At 41.2% G+C, this 24,134-nt stretch overlaps 2 protein-coding genes across 7 annotated transcripts; both read left to right on the forward strand.

Moving 5' to 3' along the window:
• The first annotated feature begins 4,582 nt into the window (after positions 1-4,582).
• hspb7 (heat shock protein family, member 7 (cardiovascular)) lies at positions 4,583-9,367 on the forward strand. Of its 2 annotated transcripts, none has more exons than XM_079676432.1 (4): positions 4,583-4,720; positions 6,080-6,260; positions 8,045-8,169; positions 8,758-9,367. In XM_079676432.1, exons 2-4 carry the CDS (start codon positions 6,095-6,097, stop codon positions 8,935-8,937), a joined length of 471 nt encoding a protein of 156 aa, XP_079532558.1. In that variant the 5' UTR covers positions 4,583-4,720; positions 6,080-6,094; the 3' UTR covers positions 8,938-9,367. The 2 variants fall into 2 exon arrangements, with proteins under 2 accessions (XP_079532558.1, XP_079532557.1); XM_079676431.1 differs by lacking the exon at positions 4,583-4,720 and adding an exon at positions 5,234-5,347.
• A 1,390-nt stretch (positions 9,368-10,757) lies between these two features.
• Positions 10,758-23,241, forward strand: zbtb17 (zinc finger and BTB domain containing 17). 5 transcript variants are annotated; one of them, XM_079676430.1, is made up of 15 exons: positions 10,758-10,956; positions 12,257-12,497; positions 13,261-13,440; positions 14,266-14,568; positions 14,667-14,753; positions 15,861-16,177; positions 16,891-17,033; positions 17,723-18,023; positions 18,196-18,283; positions 18,676-18,792; positions 18,896-19,016; positions 19,695-19,825; positions 20,233-20,475; positions 20,827-20,916; positions 22,008-23,241. In XM_079676430.1, exons 2-15 carry the CDS (start codon positions 12,293-12,295, stop codon positions 22,397-22,399), a joined length of 2,718 nt encoding a protein of 905 aa, XP_079532556.1. In that variant the 5' UTR covers positions 10,758-10,956; positions 12,257-12,292; the 3' UTR covers positions 22,400-23,241. The 5 variants fall into 5 exon arrangements, with proteins under 5 accessions (XP_079532556.1, XP_079532555.1, XP_079532553.1 ...); XM_079676429.1 differs by lacking the exon at positions 10,758-10,956 and adding an exon at positions 10,979-11,095; XM_079676427.1 differs by lacking the exon at positions 10,758-10,956 and adding an exon at positions 11,211-11,428 and having other exon boundaries at positions 14,269-14,568.
• Positions 23,242-24,134: the final 893 nt, after the last annotated feature.

Below are 24,134 nucleotides of genomic sequence, written 5' to 3' on the forward strand. Positions count from 1 at the left end.
TTAAAACGTTATTAACGTGCCTAAACTCAATAATTCACCATTTCTACGCATGACAACACACTTTGTCCGTGTTTGGCTCTCTCGCCGCACAGTGAAGCGTTCCCGCATTGACGTCACTTCCGGCTTCCCCCAAAACTTCAAAATGAGTCGAAGGAATTTCCCCGCGATGTTCGAAATTATTGATATTTATTGGAATGGTATCGCACCTTCTTTTTTAAACTGACGGTTCGAGATGACTAGTAGCCCAATATTTCATTGCACAACAGTTGTTGGGAGGCTGTCACAGGCTCTTTAAAGTCCAATGTAGGAATTGCAGACGGGGAGAGAAACTCCCTCTGGATGGATCTCTGAGAGCCTTTGTAACTCATATAACCAACTACAGCAAAGAAAAAAATAGTATATAATAGTTATAGTAGTAATAGGGCCCTTCAACAGTATGTCTCTTTCGGAAAAACATTACCCGTTAACTCCTGATAATCCACCAAGGTTCCAACCTAGTTGTTTTACGTTGGAACAACTTTCTACCTAACTACACCTGTATCAACACGCAGAAGAAAATGTGCACCTACTGGAGCATGAGACAAGAAGCTAGTGAGAGCCAAAATCATGTAAATAATGAATTGCCTCCTCCTCCTATTAGCTGTAGTGTAAGCTAGCTGAGTGCTGCTAGTGTAACGTCCGAGGTGTTAAGGCTTCCATGATACTTCTGTGTAACAAAAACTCAGGAACTCAGTACTTTTTGGAGCGTCCCAGATAGCTCCTCCGTTTATTATTGTCGAGACACACCACGTTCTCCTTCACCACACCAGGACAGAACTGCGCATGCTCACCACACATGACCTCTCAACCCAATGCTTACATGCGTCCCCCCTTACTGAAAGAAATGTCCCCATTTCCACACACATGGTGAGAACACAACAAAACATAAAAAAAAAATAATAATACACATCCACAGCCCAAATAAAACATCAACTTGGTATGACATAACCTATTCCCCTGTCCTGCACACTTGAAACATGAAAAAAAAAAAAAAAAAATGCAGCATAGAATACACAGGAGAAAAGAAGCACACAAACATGTAAACACCAGTCACTCAGCCCATAACAAAGTCCATAAAGCGGACAGGAGGCCGCGCTAACCTCCCAGCCCGGGACACCGTCGGTGCGGCTTGTTCGAGCTCAGGGGAATCACCAGCTCCAGAACCCGTCCCAAGATCACTGTCACTTTCCCCATCGGAAAACCTCAAGCGTCCAGAGCTCTGTGGGGAGACTGCATCTTGCAACGGAAGAGGCTGAGCAAGGTTTAAGAGAGACCTTGATGGTTCCTCCAAGGGAAAGGCTACCGGCAGGTTGTATCGCATAGTGGTGTGCGTCTTCTTCACACCTAACATGCTGCACAAATGCCTCACAACATCTGATTCGAACTGTCTGCCCATATCAGTGTGCAGAGTTTCCATTACCCCATGCTCCAATATGTAGTTCTGGAAGCGACACTCTGCGACCGTGGGGGCTTTTTGATTGGGGAGGGTAGGGATGCACGATATTGGTTTTTTGAAACCGATACCGATAACTTCCTGCTTCTCAAGACCGATAATAATATTATATATATATATATATATATATATGGCCTGGAGAGAGTGGTGGCCTACGCTAGTCGCTCCCTCCCCTTCACAATTATTACAGATCACCAACCTTTGTTGGGTCTGCAACGACTTCAGGTTGACAATGACAGGACGGGGCGTCGTAGCCGTTTGGCTCTGGAGCTGAACCCATACGTCTGGGTGATTGTGCACAAGAGTGGGGCCAAACACACAAATGCAGATGCCCTTTCACGCAGGCCTGACACCCCTGAAGCTTTGGAGAATTCAGGCAGTCTCGATGCCACATCCGCTCCCTTGAGTACAATTCTCCCTGGCACTGGGGAAAGTGGTCCTAGTGATGTGTGTGCTGTGGGGACTCCTGCCACGGCCCAAGCCCAGGGACCGATTTCAGGCCCTCCTTCTCCTCACTCAGGGTCTTCAGTGGACCAGACCCTAATCTTCACTCTGCCACATGATGGCTCCGGTATTAGGGAGCTCCAGCAAAAGGATGCAGACATCGGTCAAGTTTTGGCCTGGCTGGAGCATGGCCAACGGCCCCCTAGAAGGAGTTTAAAAGATGCTAGTCGGGGTGTGAAGAGACTTTGGCATGAGTTTCCCTGGCTGACTTTTGTGGAGGGACTTTTATGTAGAGTTGTTTGGCTGTCTGAGGCAGGGCAGTCTAATCAGGTTGTTGTTCCTGCTGTCTTAGTTCCAGAGGTCCTGGGACACTTGTGTGGTGCTCCACTGACTGCTCACCTGGCGTATGAACGTGTTTTGGCACGCGCAAGAAGTGTGTGCTATTGGCCCTCCATGCAAAGTGACATTCGATCATGGTGTGACCAATGTTATGCCTGTCAGAGAAGGAAGTCCCTGGTGCCTAAACACCATGCCCCCATGAGAAATTCGCATGCAGCTAGACCTTTCCAGCGTGTGGCGGCTGACATACTGGAGTTGCCGGTCACATCAAAAGGCAACCGGTATGTGTTGGTTGTTGAGGACTATTTAAGCTTCCGCCAATGCGTCCAATGTTTCATCCACCCGTGGCAGTGGATGAGAATCCTTTATTGTCACAGAGTTGAGTCCCCTGTAATCCACGCAGAATCGCCATGTGTTGTTCTTTTTCCTGACGAGGACCACTGGGGCGGACCACGGGCTACAACTCTCTTCAATTATGTCATCCTCCAACAGACGCTGAACCTGTCTGCCTATCTCCTTCAGTTTTTCTGGCAAAGTACGGTAGGCCCGACGCTTGACCGGGGAATGATCACCTGTCTGTATGCGGTGTGTGATCAGACCGGTGTTTCCTGTTCTGCCCTTCCCAGAGCCGAACACCCCTTGGTGTTTCCCCATCAAGGCCTGCAGCTGCAGTCTCTGTTCAGCAGACAACGGGAAGCCAGCCACATCCGGCAGAGGCGTAGCCCCCTGCTGAGAGGGGAAAACCTCAGAGGGGGTGAGTAGCTCACAGTCCTTAACATGGTGGAACACACCTAAATGGGAGCCGGGGTGCAGCTTTAACTCCTTCTCTGTCGGGTTGAGCAGCGTGGCCACAGTGCATCCATTCTTCACAGGTGCAACTGTACGTGCAATCACAAGTCCCACGTTATCACGCACCTCAGGCTCCAGGTAGCCTAAGAAAGAGTCAATGGGCAGACCAGCAGTACGGGGAATATCCACATTAACTGGGACAATCATTTCACTGAAAGGGGGAATAATAGCATCAACAGACATAGAGATGTTAAAACATTCTGGTATGAAATCTGTGGCATGCATGAGAGGAATATCAACATCCCCCAGGTGAAGCAGACCACGACCAACATCCATAACAGCTCGAACCTGCAACATAAAATCAAACCCCAGCAGAATAGCTTGTGTTGCCCCTCGCACTACATGTACAGCCTGCTCCCAATGTTTGCCCCCCAACTGTATGGGAAGAGTCACAGTACCCAGAGTGTCCAACAATTGACCATTTACTGTGCGTGAAAAAGTGTACTGGGTATTTAGCACACGTTTACGTAAGGCAGACATGGACATTCTGAAGTCCTCAGAAATAAGTGAAACATTGGACCCAGAGTCAATCAACACAGTTACATCAACACCCTCAACAAGTCCTCTAACATAGGCTGTGGGCTTAGACTCACCCACAGAACAAGTATCCAATGCACGAGCAGGCGCTTTCCCAGCAGAATAGTCCATTAGACCCTGTAGTGGTGAAACCGGCATCTGGGTCTCGATGCCAGTCACTGGAAGTTTCCCTGCAGCCGTCCGTGCAAGGATGGAGATGGTGACAAAAACCTCACTCCACGCCTGACGTTCCCCAGCGCTGTGTGGTCCTTGGGGACATCGCTGCCTGGCCGTTGCGGTGAGAAGTCCGCAGAGGTGCCTCGGGTTCCCCGCTCACGTGGAGACCATTCCCTGGCACCAAAACCATCCTGCGGTCTGCGCTGAGGAGAACGGCCCCTGCTGCGGTCGTCCCTGTGGGAATCCCCGGTGGCAGATATGCAACCAAACCCGCCACAGTCACAGTGGCAGGCACGCCGGTGCACCCTCTGACGATCCCAGGTCAAGGCGGTGCTCCCTCTGCCATTCTCAGCTCCATGGCTATGTGCTCTCAAGTCTTTCACCTCAGTCTGTAAGTTGTCCTCCTTCAAGGTGAGGCGTTCAACCACATTTATGAGCTTATCCGTGGTATTAGCATTACAGTCGAAAACACCAGACGATGGTGAATTTAGCGATGCAACAACAGCAGGATGACCAGGCGTGTTCAACCACATTGCCTGCCTGGTCCGCTCACAACGCCCAGCAATTATCAACGCCTCCTCCATATCAGTCGCCCCCTGTTCATGGCATTTTGCTTGAAGTGCAGGATCAAGGCCAGCCAAAAAATGTCTGAATTTCTCACCATTTACTGCAGCACGTTCATAATTGGGAAAAGCCTCAGCCACGAGTCTGGAAATGTCAGCCGCATACACCTCCAAACACTCGTTCACCTGGCGGGGCCGTGCAGATACACACGTCTGGAAATAAAGCAGGAACTGTCTCTGGCCAAAAGCCTTCGCCAGCTTCTCCTTCACACTTTCGTAATCACACTGCACATCTGCCGGCAAGCTGTCCCACAGCAGGAAAGCTGCACCGTCCAGTCTGGTAGGTAGAATGTTCAGCAAGGTAGCTCGTGCACCTGGCACCCCTCGTCTGAGCACGAACAGCGGCTTCAAACTGTCTTATCCACGTAGCGAACTGCCTCTGGCCGTCGCCCCTAAACATCGGCGGCAGCTCCACTTTAATATCATTACTCACGGAACCAGTCAAAGAAGCAGTAGATCTTCCATATCGCCGTCACTCTTCATTCCTCTGAACATGAAGCTCCGGCGCTAGCACCGTTAGCACAGCTAGCCAGCAGAGCCGACCAGAAAGTCCAGTAATTGTCCACAGAAAAAAATTATCCAAGAGCAGATAAAACACACTCCGATACCGCTGCCACCAATGTAACGTCCGAGGTGTTAAGGCTTCAATGATACTTCTGTGTAACAAAAACTCAGGAACTTAGTACTTTTTGGAGCGTCCCAGATAGCGCCTCCGTTTATTATTGTCGAGACACACCACGTTCTCCTTCAGCACACCAGGACAGAACTGCGCATGCTCACCACACATGACCTCTCAACCCAATGCTTACACTAGGTTAGCTAACATCTCCTTCTGCGCGGTAAAATGGTTAGCTAGTGTAGCTTGGTAGAATTAAATTACTTTGTACATTTAACTTCCATCAACAAGGTCAGTAGATTATTTTGAGTAGGTGGGTCAAGATTTCTGGAATGAGACATTGCTGTCGAGTTTTTCAAAATAGATTGTTTGTGTTTTTAACGCAACAAGCCGAGTGCCTTCTAGTTCTGTTATGTTGTAGGTAGTACCTCTACAGTCAATAGCTCCAACACTTGGTAACTCACACCAAAACTATCTGCACTGATAAATATCTACAGCTAAGAGGAATAACCTGTACTTTTATTTTTTACTGAAATAATTGGCTGATGTATCACTGGAGTGCAGGGACATTAAAGAGAGAAGATAAGGGAAGCTATTTCAGGGATGGTGCGTCAATGACAACTGTTGCCCCCCCTCAATCCCACTCTCCACTAGGTCTTAACCTCATAGCCTTCAATGCCCAGAACTTTTCCAACAACAGACCCCTCTCTCCGTTGCTTGTGCGTCTCATGATAAATATAGATCTCTATGACCGCTTCCCAATGAGCTGTGACACACGTGTACACCGCCCAAGGGACCATACAGTATATAAGGGTGGATGAGTGCATCAGGGTGGGAATTTGAATCATTCTACCTAGCACAAACAAGAAAAAAAACAATATAAAGAAAAAGTAATATAGAAGACAGAAGAGCTGTGGGAATTATTTCTTACTTTTAAGCCCCTGGAAGAGTCCCAGAGCAGAAGAATCAACTCTCTCCGCCTCCCTCTTCCCTCCCATTACTCTCCTCCTCTGCCTAACCCAGAACACTCAGCCATCCATGAGTGGGACCAACTCCTCTGCCTATCGATCGGAGCGTAGTTTTCACCAGACTTCATCCTCATCCTCATCTTCCAGTAACCCATACATGGAGAAGAGCCGGGGACTGTTTGCCGAGGACTTTGGCTCCTTCATGAGGCCTGGGAGTGACGCTCTGGGGTTTTCCAGTAAGTTTGGAGCAATTTGTAGGTCACTTTTTTATGTACAAAGTGGTGTGAAAGTAGTAGCAACACTGGGTGAAGAGACAACTTTGACTACAAGGTAGATTGATATCTGTGCTTTGTTTGAAGTGTGGTTTTTTTCTCCATAAATGTGAGATAAAAGAAGTCCAAGTTCAGAGGAAGGAGACAAACAGACAGGACTCTCGTGTGATAGATGTGTGGACACATGTTTTCTCATCAAGAGAGTAGTTTGATAGGGTCACCAACGGGCAAAAAAGATGAGGAAACAAACTCTAAATTGGAATTGGATTTTTTCAAGAATATATTGGCAAATTCTTTCAGGATTTTCAGATGTTTCGTGTTTCAAATGCCTATTAAAATCAACAGAGATTTCACTTTATGCTTCATCTCCTAGCTCAGTAATGTGTGCAGCTGGTTTGAACTGTTCTGTGTTGGTTCCCTGTAGGCGAACACAGACCTGTGAATGTGTGACATCTGAACTTCAAATGGACTCAGAGTGTGGCCCACAGTGTCACAGGGGGAGAGCTTAACTGTTTTGGAACCATTGTTGGTATCCCGTAGGTGCAGTGCTAGATCCTGAGGGTGGGAGCAGCTAATGGGAAAGCAAGACACACACACACACACGCACACAAGCCTGCTGGGGAATGCTAGACTGACTGCCAGCACCATGACTTCACACACTGAGTATCTGGAATGGCGCCTGCATAAGGAATGACCAGATGGTTGCCCAGTGACCGGTGTACACACTAAATACATGCACATACACAAACAATCGGAATGATGTCACCCAGTCAACCTGACCTGCGTGAGATCAGAGCTAATATCTCACACACGCTAATTTCTAGTCAGTGTGTGAGGTCATGTGTTACCACATAGTTCTTCACTGAGCTCAGAGTATGGCACTCTCTTTGAATGTTATCATCGGATTGGATGGGCGTTATCAGTGGTTATCAGTGTCATAGATATTGCTCAGAAGGGGCCTGCTCCACATACTGGAAGATTCAGAAGGTTGTTCTCATTTATTCAAATGGTAACCGTAAAGAATACAAAACCATGTTGACGTCTGTTGGCCATAGTAAATTGACAGAATCAAAAATAAGTGAGTCAGTATAAAGAGCGACAAAATCTGCGAAGTGGTCAGGGTGTATGGATCAGTAAATACCCTATACAATTTAACCCATAGGTTTATCTCCCAATGTGCGGGGTTTGTGCAGTTGCCCATTTGAAGCATTCAACTGGTAGTGATAACAACTGATAACAGCCATTTAATGGGCTATTTAAAGTTTTAAATGGGTGTTAACAATTGGATCATGTGATTTAGTGTAATGTGAAAGGTCTCACTCATTGCGACAACACCAGAAAAATGTCACCCCGCTCTACAGTTCCTCTCAGTTTTAAAGCAATTTTATAGCTCATTGTTTTCCATTTCCTCAAACTCTGCGCTCACTTACTCCATCTTTCAGGAAGCTAGTTTGGGTGAAATGTCTCTAAGGTAACAGCTCAGCACCAAACAGCAAGGTTTGCAACTTGCTGAGGAAAAAAACTGAACTAAAAACTGAAACCATGCTGTTTATATATCTGAACAGTGACTCTACGTACTTTATACCATAATAATACACAGCCAAGTAGGCTCGCTCCTATGTTACACAAAGACCTAGTGAAACAGAACATAATTAGCCTATACTGTTTGATTTTATAATGTCAATACTTTCATGATAGTAGTGCTTCCCTGTGGTCTTACATTATGTCTTATCTTGTCTTGGGTTTAGGTAGCTCTGGAAATATCAAGACTCTTGGGGATTCGTACCAGTTCACAGTTGACGTGCAAGACTTCTCCCCTGAAGATGTCATCGTCACCACATCCAACAACCAGATTGAAGTTCATGCGGAAAAGGTGGGCAGCCTTTTGTTGGAAATGAATATGGAATTTACCTTATGTCTTTAATCTGTAAGACAATATTAGCCTTTCCAAGATGTTAAAACTAAAATCTGTTTCCCTTGTCTCGAAGTCATTTCGTTTTTTCAAAATTAAGAGATTTTGACATTTTGTTCTCCAACATAAAATACAAATCGGTAATAACCCCAATCATGATTTAGACGTTTTTTTTGTGTCTTAGTAGTTGGTAACAAATGGCTAAATTGGATTACAGGGAGTGTCAGGGACAAAGATCACGCTTAACACCAGGAACCTTATTTACCAAATCATGACCTTGACGTATTGCGACTGTGGCAGTTGGTTCATAGCCTGAAATGTAATTTATGCTTTAGAATATTAAAATTAATTTTCATTTTTAAAGATGAACTTGCTGAATCAAACATGAAGGTATCAAAAAGTTTGTCAAAGAGCTTTATTCATGCCATCATTCAAAATCCAAAGGGAAAATCCCATTTACTTTTTGTCGAATGTCGAACTTCCTGTTAGACCTACAAAGTACATCATTCCTGCAATGAAGTCATTCTAAGTATTTGTTTCTTCTGGCAGTTGGCACAGGATGGTTCGGTGATGAACACGTTCACACACAAGTGCCAACTACCTGAGGATGTGGACCCCACCTCAGTGACATCATCACTGGGCGCAGAAGGGACCCTAACAGTCAAAGCACGGCGACTACCGGCCAAACACGAGCTCGTGCAGACCTTCCGCACCGAGATCAAGATATAAAGAACTGACCCGCTTTCTCATCACAAACTTCTCACTTTTTGTGTTCTTATGCTTCTTCCTTATTTCCTGTCTTTACTTAAACCATTCTACTTTAAAAACTCAGCAGAGAGTTGGCACTATGCTCTATAAAACATGCCAGGTCCTCCATCTCCATGTCTGCAACAATGCTGCTCTTGAGTTAGTTCAACATACACAGCAGCAGTAGGTCAAACCTGCAGGTTCTCACACACACACACACACACACACACACACACACACACACACACACACACACACACACACACACACACACACACAGTACTTGTGTGTTGTCCTCTAACACAGTTCTTAAAAAATGAAGACTCACCTAACAAATTGATGGTTACCACATTAATAATAATTTGTAATATATCACATTTGTGTGAATAAAGTAATCCTGCTTTGACATAAACATGTGAACTATTTCATTGATTTAGATCGGGACTAAAGTATAGTTTAAGCTACCAATGGAGAGTTGACAATCTATAAGAAACGTACAAATCTTGAGTATTTAAAAAAAACATTTTTGTAAGGGCGAATATAGCTGGTAATGTCTTGAGTATTTCCTCCCTTGTGTATAATGAATGCATTTATAGAGAAGGCTTTTAAACAACATTTAGAGTTTCATCTTGGAGAAATCTTCTTTTTTTAAAACAGCTGAAAGTGTAAATAATTGAAAAATTCAATATAATTATACAAATAAAAAAAATAAAAATATGGGCTTGAAGGTGAGTAGGCAGTAAACAGCACAAGGCAATCTATTCTGTTCTGAAAATCAGTACGAAAGCTCAGAGGTGATTCTATTCAGTGTTTTGTGTGTTTTGTCTGTCCTGTTTCCATGAGAAAATAATTTTGAAAGCTCTTTTCAATCTAAAATAATTTCGACAGCTTTGTGATGTGGCTGTAATTCACTTTATGTTCGAGCCAGGCTGTGACCTTTGCATTTTGGAAAGCTTTTCCCTGTGAAAGACCACATAACAGAATGATTTATGTTGTGAAGCAGCGTAGAAATTAATGATATATGTTCTTTTCAGAATGATGGGGAAATGATTATGAATTATTATTCTCAAAGGACGTTGACAATTCTCATTGCACTTTATACTCATTACATCGGCACTAGCATATAATACAGCATGATTTTTTTGTTTGAAAGGGTACTTAATACAAAAGCCTATAGGTTATAGGGGTTTGCCATTCATTACATGGTTTCAACTTCACATTTATGAATCAGATTAATAGCGTGTTGCTGCTTCAGATAATACCAATACCAGCCAGGGGATTAAAGCACTGATATACATAATAAATCAGCTCACAAAAATGGTAAGTTATTCATTGTGGATTCAATGTTTTATTACCTTTCCTATTTTTTTTAGAATATAGGATTGAAGCCGTTTGGTGGTTTTGTGTCGTTTTCAAAACTTAGAAAATGATGGTTCATGATTAGAACATATAGATTTATAAATATGAGTTTACAAGTTAGAAAAAAAGTTAAATGGCAAAACAAGCCTATATTTTTGTATGAAAGTAGTAGTATGTAAAGACAGCTTGCAAAAAAATACAAGACTTTGGACAAGAATAACAAATATGACATTAATCTTCTGGAACCAGACACTGAAATTGTCTATATTGGACAGGTCTCCCATGAAAAAGAGATCAATGATCTCAATGGAACCACCTGACCTTGTTAAATAAAGGTTTGAATCAGTACTAGCCTACTATAATTATATCTATACGGCGCTGGTTTGAATGAATTGAGCGTATTGCGCCACCACACGGTCATCATGTGCACAGCCCGTGTTCACACTGCGCATGCTCCAGTTATATATCCGGCCGGTCCCTATCAATCGATCAGAGAGACGAAGATGGCGCTGGATGGACTGAGTGGAGCATGATCGATCACCGAAAAGCTCGATTGGATTTGTTTTGCCTAACCAAGTCAAACATTCCGAATCATCGTCCGAGCTGCATTTTGGACCCGGAGTGAAAAGCGGAAACAAAGAGGTAATTCAGGACTTAGTTTATATGAACATGGCGCTTGCAGGGAGCGAAATGAGCGAGCTAGCAGAGAAAACAACAAGAGGTGAAGACAGGTCGGACTCGCCGCTCCGCCATCTTGTCCCTTCACTACATGCATGTCAAGGCAAGCTAAATTAATCCCTGATAACAAAGCGACAAGGATGGAGGATTTGTAATCGATTCATTGCACTGTCAAACCAAAGCTGTCAAAAACTTTTAGAGACACGTTATTTCCAGTCATTAAACATCTTTACTGCTCTTTAATATTCTCGTGTTTTTGTGTAATGCTGCATGTCCATCATGAAGCCAAAGTCTGGCGTCATTATTTTCTAATTTCTGACGTTACTTTGTACAGTATCGTTACTACGCACTTAGTTTATTAGCTAACGTAGCTATATTTCGAATGATCTTGGGTTTTAAATTGTATAGCTGTTTGGAGTATTTTCTGCAGTATCTTGTAAGAAATTGAACAGGCACTAACCTACATGAACAAAACATTTAGGACATGTTTATATTGAGTTTATTGACCATACAACCTAAATACCTTACAGACAATTCATGCACCTTTCGACAGACTTCACTAAAACACTGGTACCTTGTTTTTCCTTTTTTTTAACGAGTCGAATACATTCCAAATGAGGATAGTTTTTAAGCATAAACGCGTAACTTTACTGATCTTTTTAGCTCATAGTGTTATTATGTCATTGAATTGCAATTATGGAAGACAGGGTAAAGTTAAACATCTATGTCCTGACAACTGTTTTAACTCTATGTTACTTTATTAATGTTGGAGTTACATGGTTTTTGAATGCCAAAAGTCTTTATTTAGTTTCACACTAAACATTATTGGTATGACTGCTCTGGTCAGTCATAATAGTATTCAGATACTGATTAAAAAAATATGTTATATTAGGTATCAAGTTACTAAATAGTTAATCTTATTTATTTATATCAAATGTATTTAATATTTTGAACCGCATTTTATTGTTTTTTATAAAATATTTGGAATCAATTTTTAGATGTTTTTCAATTAAATTATATATATTGAAGGTAAATAAATACATAATGTCACCAAAGTCAATGAGTAATCATTATGAATGATCATTGTAAGGCTCACAAAAAAATATTGTAATTTTGCCAATTATTTCAATCATACTCCAGTATTGTTAAAATAAAGGCCCAGGAATGTCATGTCACTGTAAAACACAACTGGTCAAGCTGGCTGTCCACGTTTTTGAGCATTTCCTATGGTGCTCCATTTGACTCTGCTTTTCACTCTCCACAGAGACTCCTCCATCATCCTCAAGCGTCCTTCGGTACGATGGAGTTCCCGTGGCACAGTGGGAAGGTCCTGGAGCAGCTGAACCGCCAGCGTCGGCAGGGCCTGCTGTGTGACTGCACCTTTGTGGTGGACGGGGTGGACTTCAAGGCCCACAAAGCTGTGCTGGCAGCCTGCAGTTTTTACTTCCGTACGCTCTTCCTGGACCAGAAAGATGTGGTGCATCTGGACATCAGCAATGCAGCAGGTGGGTTTCCATCAGTGTGCGCACTACGTATTTATGCATTACATTTTTTTTCAATATTTGTTATGCCTTGCTATCACAGTGTTTTCACTGCTGTCCAACTACACTTGTTGCTCTATGTGGAGAAAATAACTTACAATCTTAAAAGACAGAAAAGGCCTTTAATTCTATCTGGCAGTCTTTTATGGAAAATTAGGATATGTAGCAATAACATGGCGACGATGAAGGCTGCTTCAGTGTTGTGACGAGCTCTGTTTTGTCTTGTTTTGTGCGTTAATTCAGTGTTTCTTTTTATCATCTTTATATTTTTGGCCTACTATTGCAACTTATTTTCTTAAATTGTTTATGTTCGCACTACCAGAAACCAAAGCAAATTCCTTGTATGTGTATAAACGTACCTGGCAATAAACCCGATTCTGATTCTGATTGAACAGCAAGGGAAAGTAATCTTCTTTTTTTATTTAAGTTTTATATATATATATATATATATACTATTTAAAAAAAAAAAAAAGTATATTATTGTCATTGGTGTTATTACTATTACTTTTATTGTTGTGATCATTCCCATAATGTTTGTAATATGTGTTTGTATTACCTGTTAAGTTATGCCATGTCAGGCTATATCTTCTATATTTAATGGTTTATAATTGCATTGTCATCATGTTGTTATTTTTTGTGTTCTTGTTATCCTTTTTGTGTGTCTTTTAATGTGGAAAATTGGTAATAATAATAACCAGACCTATTTGATTGTTGTTTCTGGTTGCAGGTTTGGGTCAGGTCCTGGAGTTCATGTACACAGCCAAGCTGAGTTTGAGTCCACAGAACGTAGAAGACGTCTTGGCTGTTGCTAACTTTCTAAAGATGCAAGAAATTGTGAATGCGTGCTCTGCGTACCAGTCCATGGCAACTACAGCTCCGGCCCTCATAACTCTGGATTTTGCCGTCGGTGAGTCACCGGTGCCCTCAATTTCCCGATTGCTGAAGCAGATCAGGCTGCAGCCACACGAGGACGGTAACGGTCGTATCTGATACAATTCTCTATCAGATATCGCTGCTTGTGTAGGAAGGGGCAGTCGAGGTCAACAAGAAAAGATTTTTGTTTGGAATAAATTCAACAATCGAATGTATTTAACCTTAACCGCCACTTTTAATGGCATGAGGTGTCCTTTGTTTATATTGTTAGTCATAAGGTATTTCCATAGTTGGAATCTTTACCTGCATTTTAAAGAAATAGGAATTCCAAGCTTTACATTTTAAACTGCTGTTTGGGCATTTGTATGAGTTAAATGCTGTAATTTTGTATCTTTTTTGAAAAGATTAAAAGATCGACCAAAAATATGGAGTTTGGACCGGTGCTTGAGAGCCCCGGATAACTTGCAGCCCCTTCGCTCTCATCAGTTCATGACTATATGTCCTGTTTATTCATGTGTGTGTATTTCGGATCTATGTGTGTAATTATAAAATGACACCAGAGTGAAGAACTGAAACTGAATAAAGGTGACCTTAATCTTTATAAGAATTTAAAGTGACAAAGCTGTGCAATTTTTAAAAAGTGGTAGCATTGCAAAAAATACAAAGGAATGGGCAAGGGTCACAGTATTTGTATGAGGAATAGCTCACATGATTTGCGTTAATGTAACAGAAGTGCATTCACCATTTTAATCAAGCAATATAACATAGTCAAAGTATTAAACTGAGCTTTATAAACTGTTATGGTCCAGTGTATTAAATTCTCTTCTCCGCTAACTTCTCATTATTTTTTACAAACCAGAAGAAAAGCAAGGTGATGAGCAGCGAGAGGAACCAGAGAGTGACCTGGCAGAAGCAGCATCTCAAGCAGAGGAGAGCAGTAGCCCCCCCACAGAAGATATAAAGCTCACACAAAATGAGGAAAACTTAAAGGAAGACGCTTCCCCTGAAACACCACAGACAACTATTACTGAGCCCGCCAAAACCACCCCTGACCCAGGAAGACCCCCAAAACCCCCCGCCCTGCCCTCTCCAAAGAAGGTTCCTGTGAAGAAGGAGGAGGAAGGAGCGGCACAACAGGCGTCAGACGCTGACTACACACCCAGTCAGTACTTTACTACAAAATGATGTCTAATAGATGCATTACAGTGTTAACTCTTTTTATTTGACCAAGGAATTTGTTTTTGCTCTTTTTCTGTAAAGAATCACAGTTGAAATCCGCTGGCAGCTCCTACATGAGCTCTCGGGGGAGAAGAATCAGAAAACCTCCTCGACGGAACTTCCCACCAGGTAAGCACGCTGCACTGCTTTACTCTGCGGTATTAACCCAAACAACAACACAGCTTTTTATGAGCTTCCACTGGTTATTGAATTTGTAGACAAACAAAATCCAGACAGAAAAGATTCAAAGGGATTATTGTTACATGCAAATAAGTACACTGTCATTTTTGAAAATACTTAAGGCTAATTTACCTTTACAGTCCACAGTGTGTACAGAAGATATATTTTCAGGTTTTTTCTTCTCAATCATCAGAATACCTTTGTTTGACCCACAGAGGCAAGAAAAGAGCCAAAGAGAGCTTAATTTTAACCAAGAAGCTTACATAAGAAGTATTAAAGATAAAAAGAACTACACAATTATTCAAATTAAATTAATTAAAATACACATCCTGTAACAGTTCTGAGAGAATCTTCTAAAATAAAAGGTTTTAACATGCCAAAAGTGGGTTTTACTATTTATTGACGAGTTAAACAAGCAAAATCGGATTATCTAAGATACATTGGTGTATGTTATGGTAATAATAACGATGTCCTTTTTCAATGAGTATATATTGATAAAATGCAAGCGTCTTTGAGCATTAGGAAAAGCGCTATAAAAATAAATAAATAAAATGTATTATTATTATTATTTTAAGTTAAACAAACAAATCTAGTCTGTTTTCCATATTTATAGTGTATTTTTATTTTATGAAATCCCCCAACAATACTATCCTTAAGACATAAAAAGAAGTAAGGAAATACCATTGTGCAAGAGACTTACAGGTGATATATAGGAAAACAAGAAAGATAAGTACAATATAAACATATAAAATAGAATAAGATGAAAGAGAATGTAACATTCCGCCCAGCTAATCAGACACAGGAACCTTTTTCTCCCACGAAAGTCCCTGCTCTCTAGCAGGGACTGAAAAGGGGGTAAAAAAGGTTCTGTAGAACTAATTTAGTTCCTGGGACTTTTTGGTGTGAACGCAACTAAATCGTAGTTCTCAGGAACCTTTGTGGGAAAAATACTTGGTGTGAACGCGCCTGAGGCTTTCTGAAACATACTATTATACAAACTGCATTATCCGTCATATTTCAGACATGTCACTAAGTTCTCTGTTGTCTCCTTTGTAGACAATGACTCAGAGGAAGAAGGCCCATCAAAGACAAAAACTGAGAAGAAAGATTCCGAGCCAGCAGAAGAAGCTGGAGAACAGCAGGAAGAGGAGGATAAGGAGTATGAGGAGGATGAGAGTGGGGAGATGGACGACGGAGAAGATAATGATGAAGAGGAGTTTGGGGAGGAAGATGATGATGATGATGATGATATTGAAGACGAAATGGAAGAAGACGATTCAGGAAGCGACAGAGAAGGCAGACAAACTCATTCATCGACGATGAGCAGCCGGTCCGAGTCGAAGCCTTACAGCTCCGTGACTCACGAATGTGAGGTGAGACAAAAAACATTAGTTGCCATAAACTAACTTTTCAACTTTTAAGCCGATTTTTTTACAATACAGTTTTAAGATATTGGTAATTTCTTACTATTTATTTAAAACGGATGAAAGATTTTAGTCAATTGACTTTTGGATCTGAAAATTATTAAAACAACAAGATGAGGTAACATAAACAGCAGCCAACAAGTTGCTGAGCAACACAGATTTCTAACGAGAAACAGTTTTATTCAGTGTTTTTACCAGTTTGAATCATTCCATCAGTGAGTTTTTGAGAGGAGTAGATATCTTTGGATAATTTAGCTCACGGTAATAACATCCTGAAGAATATCCAATAACAAGTAATCTAACTGGAAAAGCTTAGATCAATTACAAACAAACCACTGAAGGAGAAGGCCCTTTAGTGGGCAGAAAATTACATATTGCACATTTAATATCACCATCTTTGTGGCCATATCTGGAATAGAGCTGCTCATCACGGGCAAAGTGTGAACATCCCCAGCCATACTGAGCTGTTTGACCTGATAACGTTTGCAGATGCATTAAAGCTAAAATAGCTGCTTTAAACACAAACATTTAATAATGTCGATAGCATGGTGAACATGTCGGTGACATTCAAGCAGATATTGGTTTCTTTTGCATAAATATATTTTCATTAAAACGTTTGTGTCGGCTAAGTCTTAATGACATACTTCGTCTTTCTTTTCCAGGACTGTGGGAAGAAGTTCACGCACACGGGTAACTTCAAGAGACACATGCGCATTCACACGGGAGAGAAGCCGTTCAGCTGTCGGGACTGCAACAAGGCTTTCTCTGACCCCGCAGCCTGTAAAGCTCATGAAAAAACACACAGGTGAGTGACTTATTATATTCAGCATTATTATTTGTACAAAATAGCATCACCATGTCACACTTCTATTGGCTAGCGCTCCAACACATTGTACGTGATACACTAAGGGGCTGGACTTTTCTAAGCTGCTGACCAATCACAAAAGAGCCAGCTAACCAATCATGCAGACTGGGCTCTGGTTTCAGACAGAGGGTGAAAATAGGTGCTGCAGCACAGGCAGTGTGATACAAATAGAGAGCTTTTGAACATTAAAGCATTTAAATGTGTCACAGTAGTGGCACAAAACCCAAATATGTACCTGAAAATTAGCATAAAAATGCCCCTTTTAAGTTTTACATGTGTTTGTGTTTAATGGCCAAGGTTCAGGCAAAACAGGTTAGTTTTCAGTCCTTGATGGAAGATGTGTAGACTTATCTTATTCCTGAAATCCATTACGTGTGCTTATTTTATAAAAGTTTTAAAAAGCACATGGATCTCTTGTCTAGGCTATGTTGCTACTTTTACTGTAAAGGTCAGCTGATTGCCAGGCACAGGCAGTATGAGAAAAATCAGGACCTTTTTGAACATTAAAGCATGTAAACATGTCCAAGTAGGGGCACAACATACAAATATCAACCTGAAAACAAGCATAAAAGGCCCCCTTTGAGCTCTGTCAGTTTGATATCATTAGTTGTGCTCTTGTCTCCACCTAGCCCTCTGAAGCCGTACTGCTGCACGACGTGTGGGAAGAGCTACCGGCAGATCAGCCTGCTCAACCTGCACCGGAAGCGTCACACGGGCGAGGCGCGCTACAGCTGCGACGTCTGCGGAAAACTCTTCACCACGTCGGGGAACCTGAAGCGGCACCAGCTGGTCCACAGCGGGGAGAAGCCGTACCACTGCGACTTCTGCGACAAGGCTTTCTCCGACCCCACCGCCAAGATGAGGCACCTGGAGACGCACGACACGGAGAAGGGCAACCGCTGCCCCTACTGCGACAAGCGCTTCAACCAGGTAACAGCATGTTGGTGAACAGGTTGAGGTTAATTGTAGACTTTTCAGTGAAATGTCATAAAGTTTTAAACCTTTAGAAAAGCTTAGTTAGATTGCTACCATTACCATATAATTACCAGTGAAGTGTTACTGAGTGAATTATATTGAGTTTGTTTACTTTTTGTGTCTTTAGCCTGGAAATCTGAAGGCTCACTTAAAGATCCATATCGCAGACGGGCCTCTCAAGTGCAAGGAATGCGGCAAACAGTTTACTACATCAGGTAAGAAGACAGTATGGATTATACTTTCCATGAATTTAGTTTATTTCTGTTATACAGTCATATTTACCTGTAAGAAATGTGCTGAAGTCAGGCACTTTTGCAGCCAGGAGAGGGCTCAAAAGTTGAACCATTTAATCATGATTTTAATTAAAATGATATATGAGTGGTGGTTACACAGTAGCTACAAGAATAAAATGATTCTATTATAGAATAAAAAAGACATAGTTATCACCAACTCAAAGAATGCCCAACGTGTACAGTGAACATTTTATCTGGAGCAACCACAATTCTAGCTGCTTCAGTTTAAATCCATGTTTTATCTTCTCTTAGTTGTCTTTGCTTCCAGGCATTTGACCTAATCTTTCTGTGATGGAATGTTCTTCTTTTATTAGGCAATCTGAAGAGACACCTGCGAGTCCACAGTGGGGAGAAACCGTACATCTGTATGCACTGCCAGAGAGCGTTCAGTGACCCCGGAGCTCTGCAGCGGCACGAACGCATCCACACAGGTACTGCCATGACACTTATCATCATTTCATCCTTTTTCAGTTTGAACACTATACGATTTGTATTCACCTGACACCATGTTGATGCTGTAATCCTTATTTACAGGAGAGAAGCCCTGCGTCTGTCCCATCTGTGGAAAGGCCTTCACACAGGCCAGCTCGCTCATCGCTCACGTCCGCCAGCACACCGGAGAGAAACCCTACGTGTGCGATCGCTGCGGCAAAAGGTATGATAAAAAAATGAAGATGCATTTGTGCTGTTACAGAAGGTTAATACAATAAGTAAAATACTTGTATCTGTGGAATATAAACTGACATCATACCATATTTTTATTTAATTTCTTTATAAAACTGTTACAAAACCCAATTTCCCATGGGTTAAAAGAAGTGTTATGATTCTGAATCCAATAAGAATATTTAAAAATATGTAAAGAGAGATCCGAGCACATAAACTGTGATTTAAAATTGTATCTTAAAGTTACTTTATTGTTGTAAAATGATCTTGATATTTGCTGCATTAAGACTTGACATTAGCAGAAAACACATTGTATAGAAACATATGAGCAAACAGACAATTATTCAAGACATGTAATGTATTAAGAGCCTCAAAGCAGATCTTGCATAAGGAATAGTAGGGAAGCCCATACCATGTTTATGGCCTAGGCATGTGGCATTTGCAATGTACCATATTAAAAAAATACTGCCAAGAATTTCTTCGTAAAATCTGCAGCTAGAAGAAATCTAGTTGCAATGCCAGTGGATGAGTAGGAAACAAGATGACCGGTGAATACATCTCTCTCTCTCTCTCTCTCTCTCTCTCTCTCTCTCTCTCTCTCTCTCTCTCTCTCTCTCTCTCTCTCTCTCTCTCTCTCTCTCTCTCTCTCTCTCTCTCTCTCTGTGGACAGGTTCGTGCAGTCCAGTCAGCTGGCCAATCACATTCGGCATCACGACAATGTCCGGCCCCACAAATGTCAGATGTGCTCAAAGGCATTTGTTAATGTGGGAGACCTGTCCAAGCACATTATCATCCACACAGGTAAGGACAAAGTTATCTTTTTAATAAATAATTTACTTAATTGAAACTACACAAGTCTTGCCTGTCCTCTTTCACATTCAAACCACGAAGCAGAAATCCTTTTTTGTCCTACTTTGGGGTGATGTACAATCTTACAGCAAAAGAACAGTGTAGATTAAAAAGTGAAATACAATTAGTAGACTAACATACTAAATGAAGAGACAAGCACACGTTAATAAAATCAAGAAAATAACAGATTTATGTTAAAAAACTAAATCAAGGAGTAGAATTATAAAGTAAATAGTTTGTCTTTGCTGTATTTAATTACTCTGTTAAGCATATTGAATTGCGACAAAATGTGTAATATACAAATAAAGTTGCTTTGCCTTTCCCCCTTACATTTTCACTTAATTTGTTTCCTCCCTCAGGAGAGAAACCGTTCCTGTGTGATAAATGCGGCCGAGGCTTCAACCGGGTGGACAACCTGCGCTCCCACGTCAAGACCGTGCACCAAGGGAAGGCCGGCATGAAGCGGCTGGTGTTAGCTGGGGGCAGCGCAGACGAGGGGCTCGATGGGTGCGCGTCTACCTCTGACGGCGAGATCAACATAGTTACCGTCACTACGGAGGACATTGTTACCCTGGCAGCCAGCGCTGTGGCTCAGCTGAGAGGTCAGACAGCATCTTTTTTTTAATTCAACTTCATCACTATTAATACAGACAAGGTACAGGAAAACTGAACTAGTTAGAGTCGGAGGGCATGATCAGAGCTTATAATGGTAAAAAACCTTAAACATTATGGCAAAATAACTACAAACCTTATGAAAGCCTTTGAAGGTTTAAACAAATCAAGTACACAGGGTACTTAACGCAGGGTTCTGGGATTTTAGGGGAAATATCGTGTCCTTGTCTTGTACACAAGCTGTATTTATCACCATGAACTTCTGCACATAATAAAAGAAGAATTATGATTAAAGGGCTCACACATTAAGGAGTGTTTGTTTATGTTGTTTCTGTTTACAGTTGTTCCTGTGGCTGCTTCAGTGTCTGCAGATGAGACTGAGGCTTTAAAGGCTGAAATCACAAAGGCAGTGGAGAAAGTGCAAGAAGCAGGTAAGAATGTGTTTGGAAAATAAATTACAGTATGCACACAAACATCTGTATTTTAATAATGGAATAATCGCACTGGTTTAGGACATCCTACTAACAATGCGATCAGGAATTGCATTTAACAGGATATTAGTCACAAGTTGGAGTAACAGAAAAATACTAAACTAAATGTAGGAATGCGCAATTCAACTTAATTTGAGGGGAAAAGCTGTGGTGGGGCTTTAAGATGCCACAGGGGAATAATGATCAGCATTTTTACTGATCCTCTTGTATATGGCCAGAATTGGTACAGTGGTTTAGTTATTATGGTATTCAACATCAGCTATCCACACATTCATTAATACTTCATCAGGACTAAATGTTTTATATTTCCTAATGAAAACACAAGAATTCCCATCAACAGTATTATTGCATAAAGTATTAATGATACATTTAAAATAGGCATGGATACACAAATATTTGTGAATATCAATGAATGCTTTAAAACCTATTTTCAGAGCAGACAAAAGCTTTTTGCTTAATGGACTTTTGTGTGAATGTGCAGTTGAATATCTGCATCACAACACGATAACAAGTTTGTTAAAGAGATAAAAATGACAGGATGTTGAAATAAAACTCTACTTCAGATCTATTTGATAGCTGTTCTGGAGCTTTATATGGTCGTACATGGTTTTCATCATCAGAAAGAGTTGTCATTGAATTGTAGATGTTCAAATGTATGTTTTATATAATAGCTTATACTTACTTCTCATCCATACTTGACTATTAGTTTTGGTTAAAATGTAAGTCTTGAAAAAGTGGCACCAATGTATTTTGTCACATTCCTGGAATGTGAGACAGTCTTGGAGAAGCAGAGCGAAGTCAGTAATGTTTATGAAGCGGGGTATAGAAAGTAAAAAAATTAAATAGACAACCCTAACCCTAACCCTAACCCATGTAAACATATTGCAGTAGAAGCACAAAATACTAATACAAACCTGAAAATGAGCATACAAGCGCCCCTTTAAAGAACTTAATGGATTTTTATTCTAAGCCAGATCACTGAAAAACACATTGGTACCAGTCTATTAATTCAACTCCTCTCTTGTTCCCAGACCCCAACACCCAGATCCTGTACGCTTGTGATTCATGCGGGGATAAATTCTTGGACGCCAGCTCCCTCGCCCAGCACGTTCGCATCCACACAGCTCAGGCCCTCGTCATGTTCCAGGCAGATTCCGACTTCTACCAATACACCACAGCCACGGAGCAAGTCATCCAGGAAGGAGGAGAGCTGATCTTCCGAACGACAGTTGGAGAGGGAGAGGGAGGGATAGTGGGGGAGAGACAAGAACAGGAAGAAGAGACTGAAGGGCTGACTCATGAGGAGAGGAGGGAGGAGGAAGAGGAGGAAACCCACACTGAGCTCCACACGGAAGGAAAGGATGAAGCTGCAGCAGGAGTAGAGGAGAAGAAAAAAGAAGAGGAGATGGAATGTGAGAGTTAGGCATAGGGGGGAAGATTTGTGAAGAAAGAAATATTGAAATATTAAATATTGCTGGAAATAAATGTAATTATTTAACTGGAGATGGAAATATAAGAAATAACGTGTGAGGATTGCAAATGTTACAAGTGAATCTAAACTGGATTTATAACATAGAATATAACCTTTTTTTGGGTCAAAAATGTTGTTATTTTGCGTCCTTATTCCAGGATTCTATGTCTTGTAGTTTGTTTACTTTTTGACTGAAATGTTGGACTTTGCTCTGTTCTTTGTATTAGGATATAACAATCCTGTTTAACCCATTTTCCCTTAAAAATGACCTTGTCGTTATTTTTCCATTTCTCTCGGATGAGATGTGTACATTTTCCTTAAATAGTCAAACTATTTTATTGTACTTAGTTGTAAGTATTTTCTTGAAATTCACCCTATACAGAGATTATTTACATATTACAGAGGTGGGACTAACAAGTTATTTGGGGGTTCATTGCCACCTCCTTTTCTAGGAAGTAGGAAGAGTGGATTCATGTCCTACCTGACATTCTGCTTGTATACTATTTGTATATTTGTTTTGTCATCTGAAAAAGTCTTAATACCTCTGATAAAAGATAAAAGGAACATTTGTGGAGATGATAACCTGGTTAACAATTTGCCATTTTTGGTGATAACAAGACATCTTCTTTTGGTATTGCAATAAAATGATCACATTTGTATAAAGAATGACACCAATGTTTTTAAGTTATTATTTGTTTTGTTTGTATTAACACCTGCAAGATTCGTATTAGATATCCGTAATTTACAGTCACTGGTAGTCAACATCCCAACAATAAAAAATCATCACAGTCTCACTCACATTGTTTTGTGCTTTGATTTTAACTTTTTTTATAATAACTTTTTGTTATTATTTGTGTCCTTTTAAGTCTACATTGTTCACGGAATACCTAGAATGTCTGAGAAAGGGACATTCCAGGTATGTGGGGCAAACAATTCATATATTATATAAGGAACAGTCACTTTCCAGTAATATGGCATATTACTTTAAAAATTAATTGCATTTACATAGTTTTCCTTCAAATTATTTCCCAACATAATACATCTCTTAAGACAAACATCCAGATTCAGGCAATGCACCTCCTTATACAATAAAGTCATGGAACTATTTACCTTTAGCTATTATTATTCTTTACATTTGTAGAGATACGCTTCCTAGTTCAAACCGGAGAGACGTGATGTATGGAATACATATTTATTGTTACACGTCATATAAATGAAATTATTGCCATGATAATACAACAGGAGAATGGAATGGTGTTTGGCGATTAGGTCCCGGTTTGCAGGATAATCATTCGGGATGGAAAGAACCGCTCCGATGAAAATCCCCGGGGTCTAGACACTGGTGGTGGTGATAAGTAGGTGGGACCGGTCTGAAGTAGGAAGGTTTAGCTTTGTCCTGGAGGAGACGGGAGGCGAGATGGGTGGAGGATGATTGCGTGTGGTCACCTGAAATGACAACTGACAGGAAGGAAGAGCAGGCATTTTAAGGAATTTAACGTGTGCAGCAATTGGCTGCTGGGGGCTGACGCCCACGCATTTAATGAGGGGGGAGAGAGCAATAGAATGACGTGTAAGTGACTCATTGTTAGGTCTTCCTTATTGAACTTGCGCTAAAGCTTTCATTTCTCATCCATTCCCCAAACTGGACTTCTTCCGTGATGGTCAGCCTTATAATAAAGCTTTCCTC

This window comes from Notothenia rossii, assembly GCF_949606895.1.
Source record: "Notothenia rossii genome assembly, chromosome: 4".
Taxonomy (NCBI): Eukaryota; Metazoa; Chordata; class Actinopteri; order Perciformes; family Nototheniidae; genus Notothenia; species Notothenia rossii.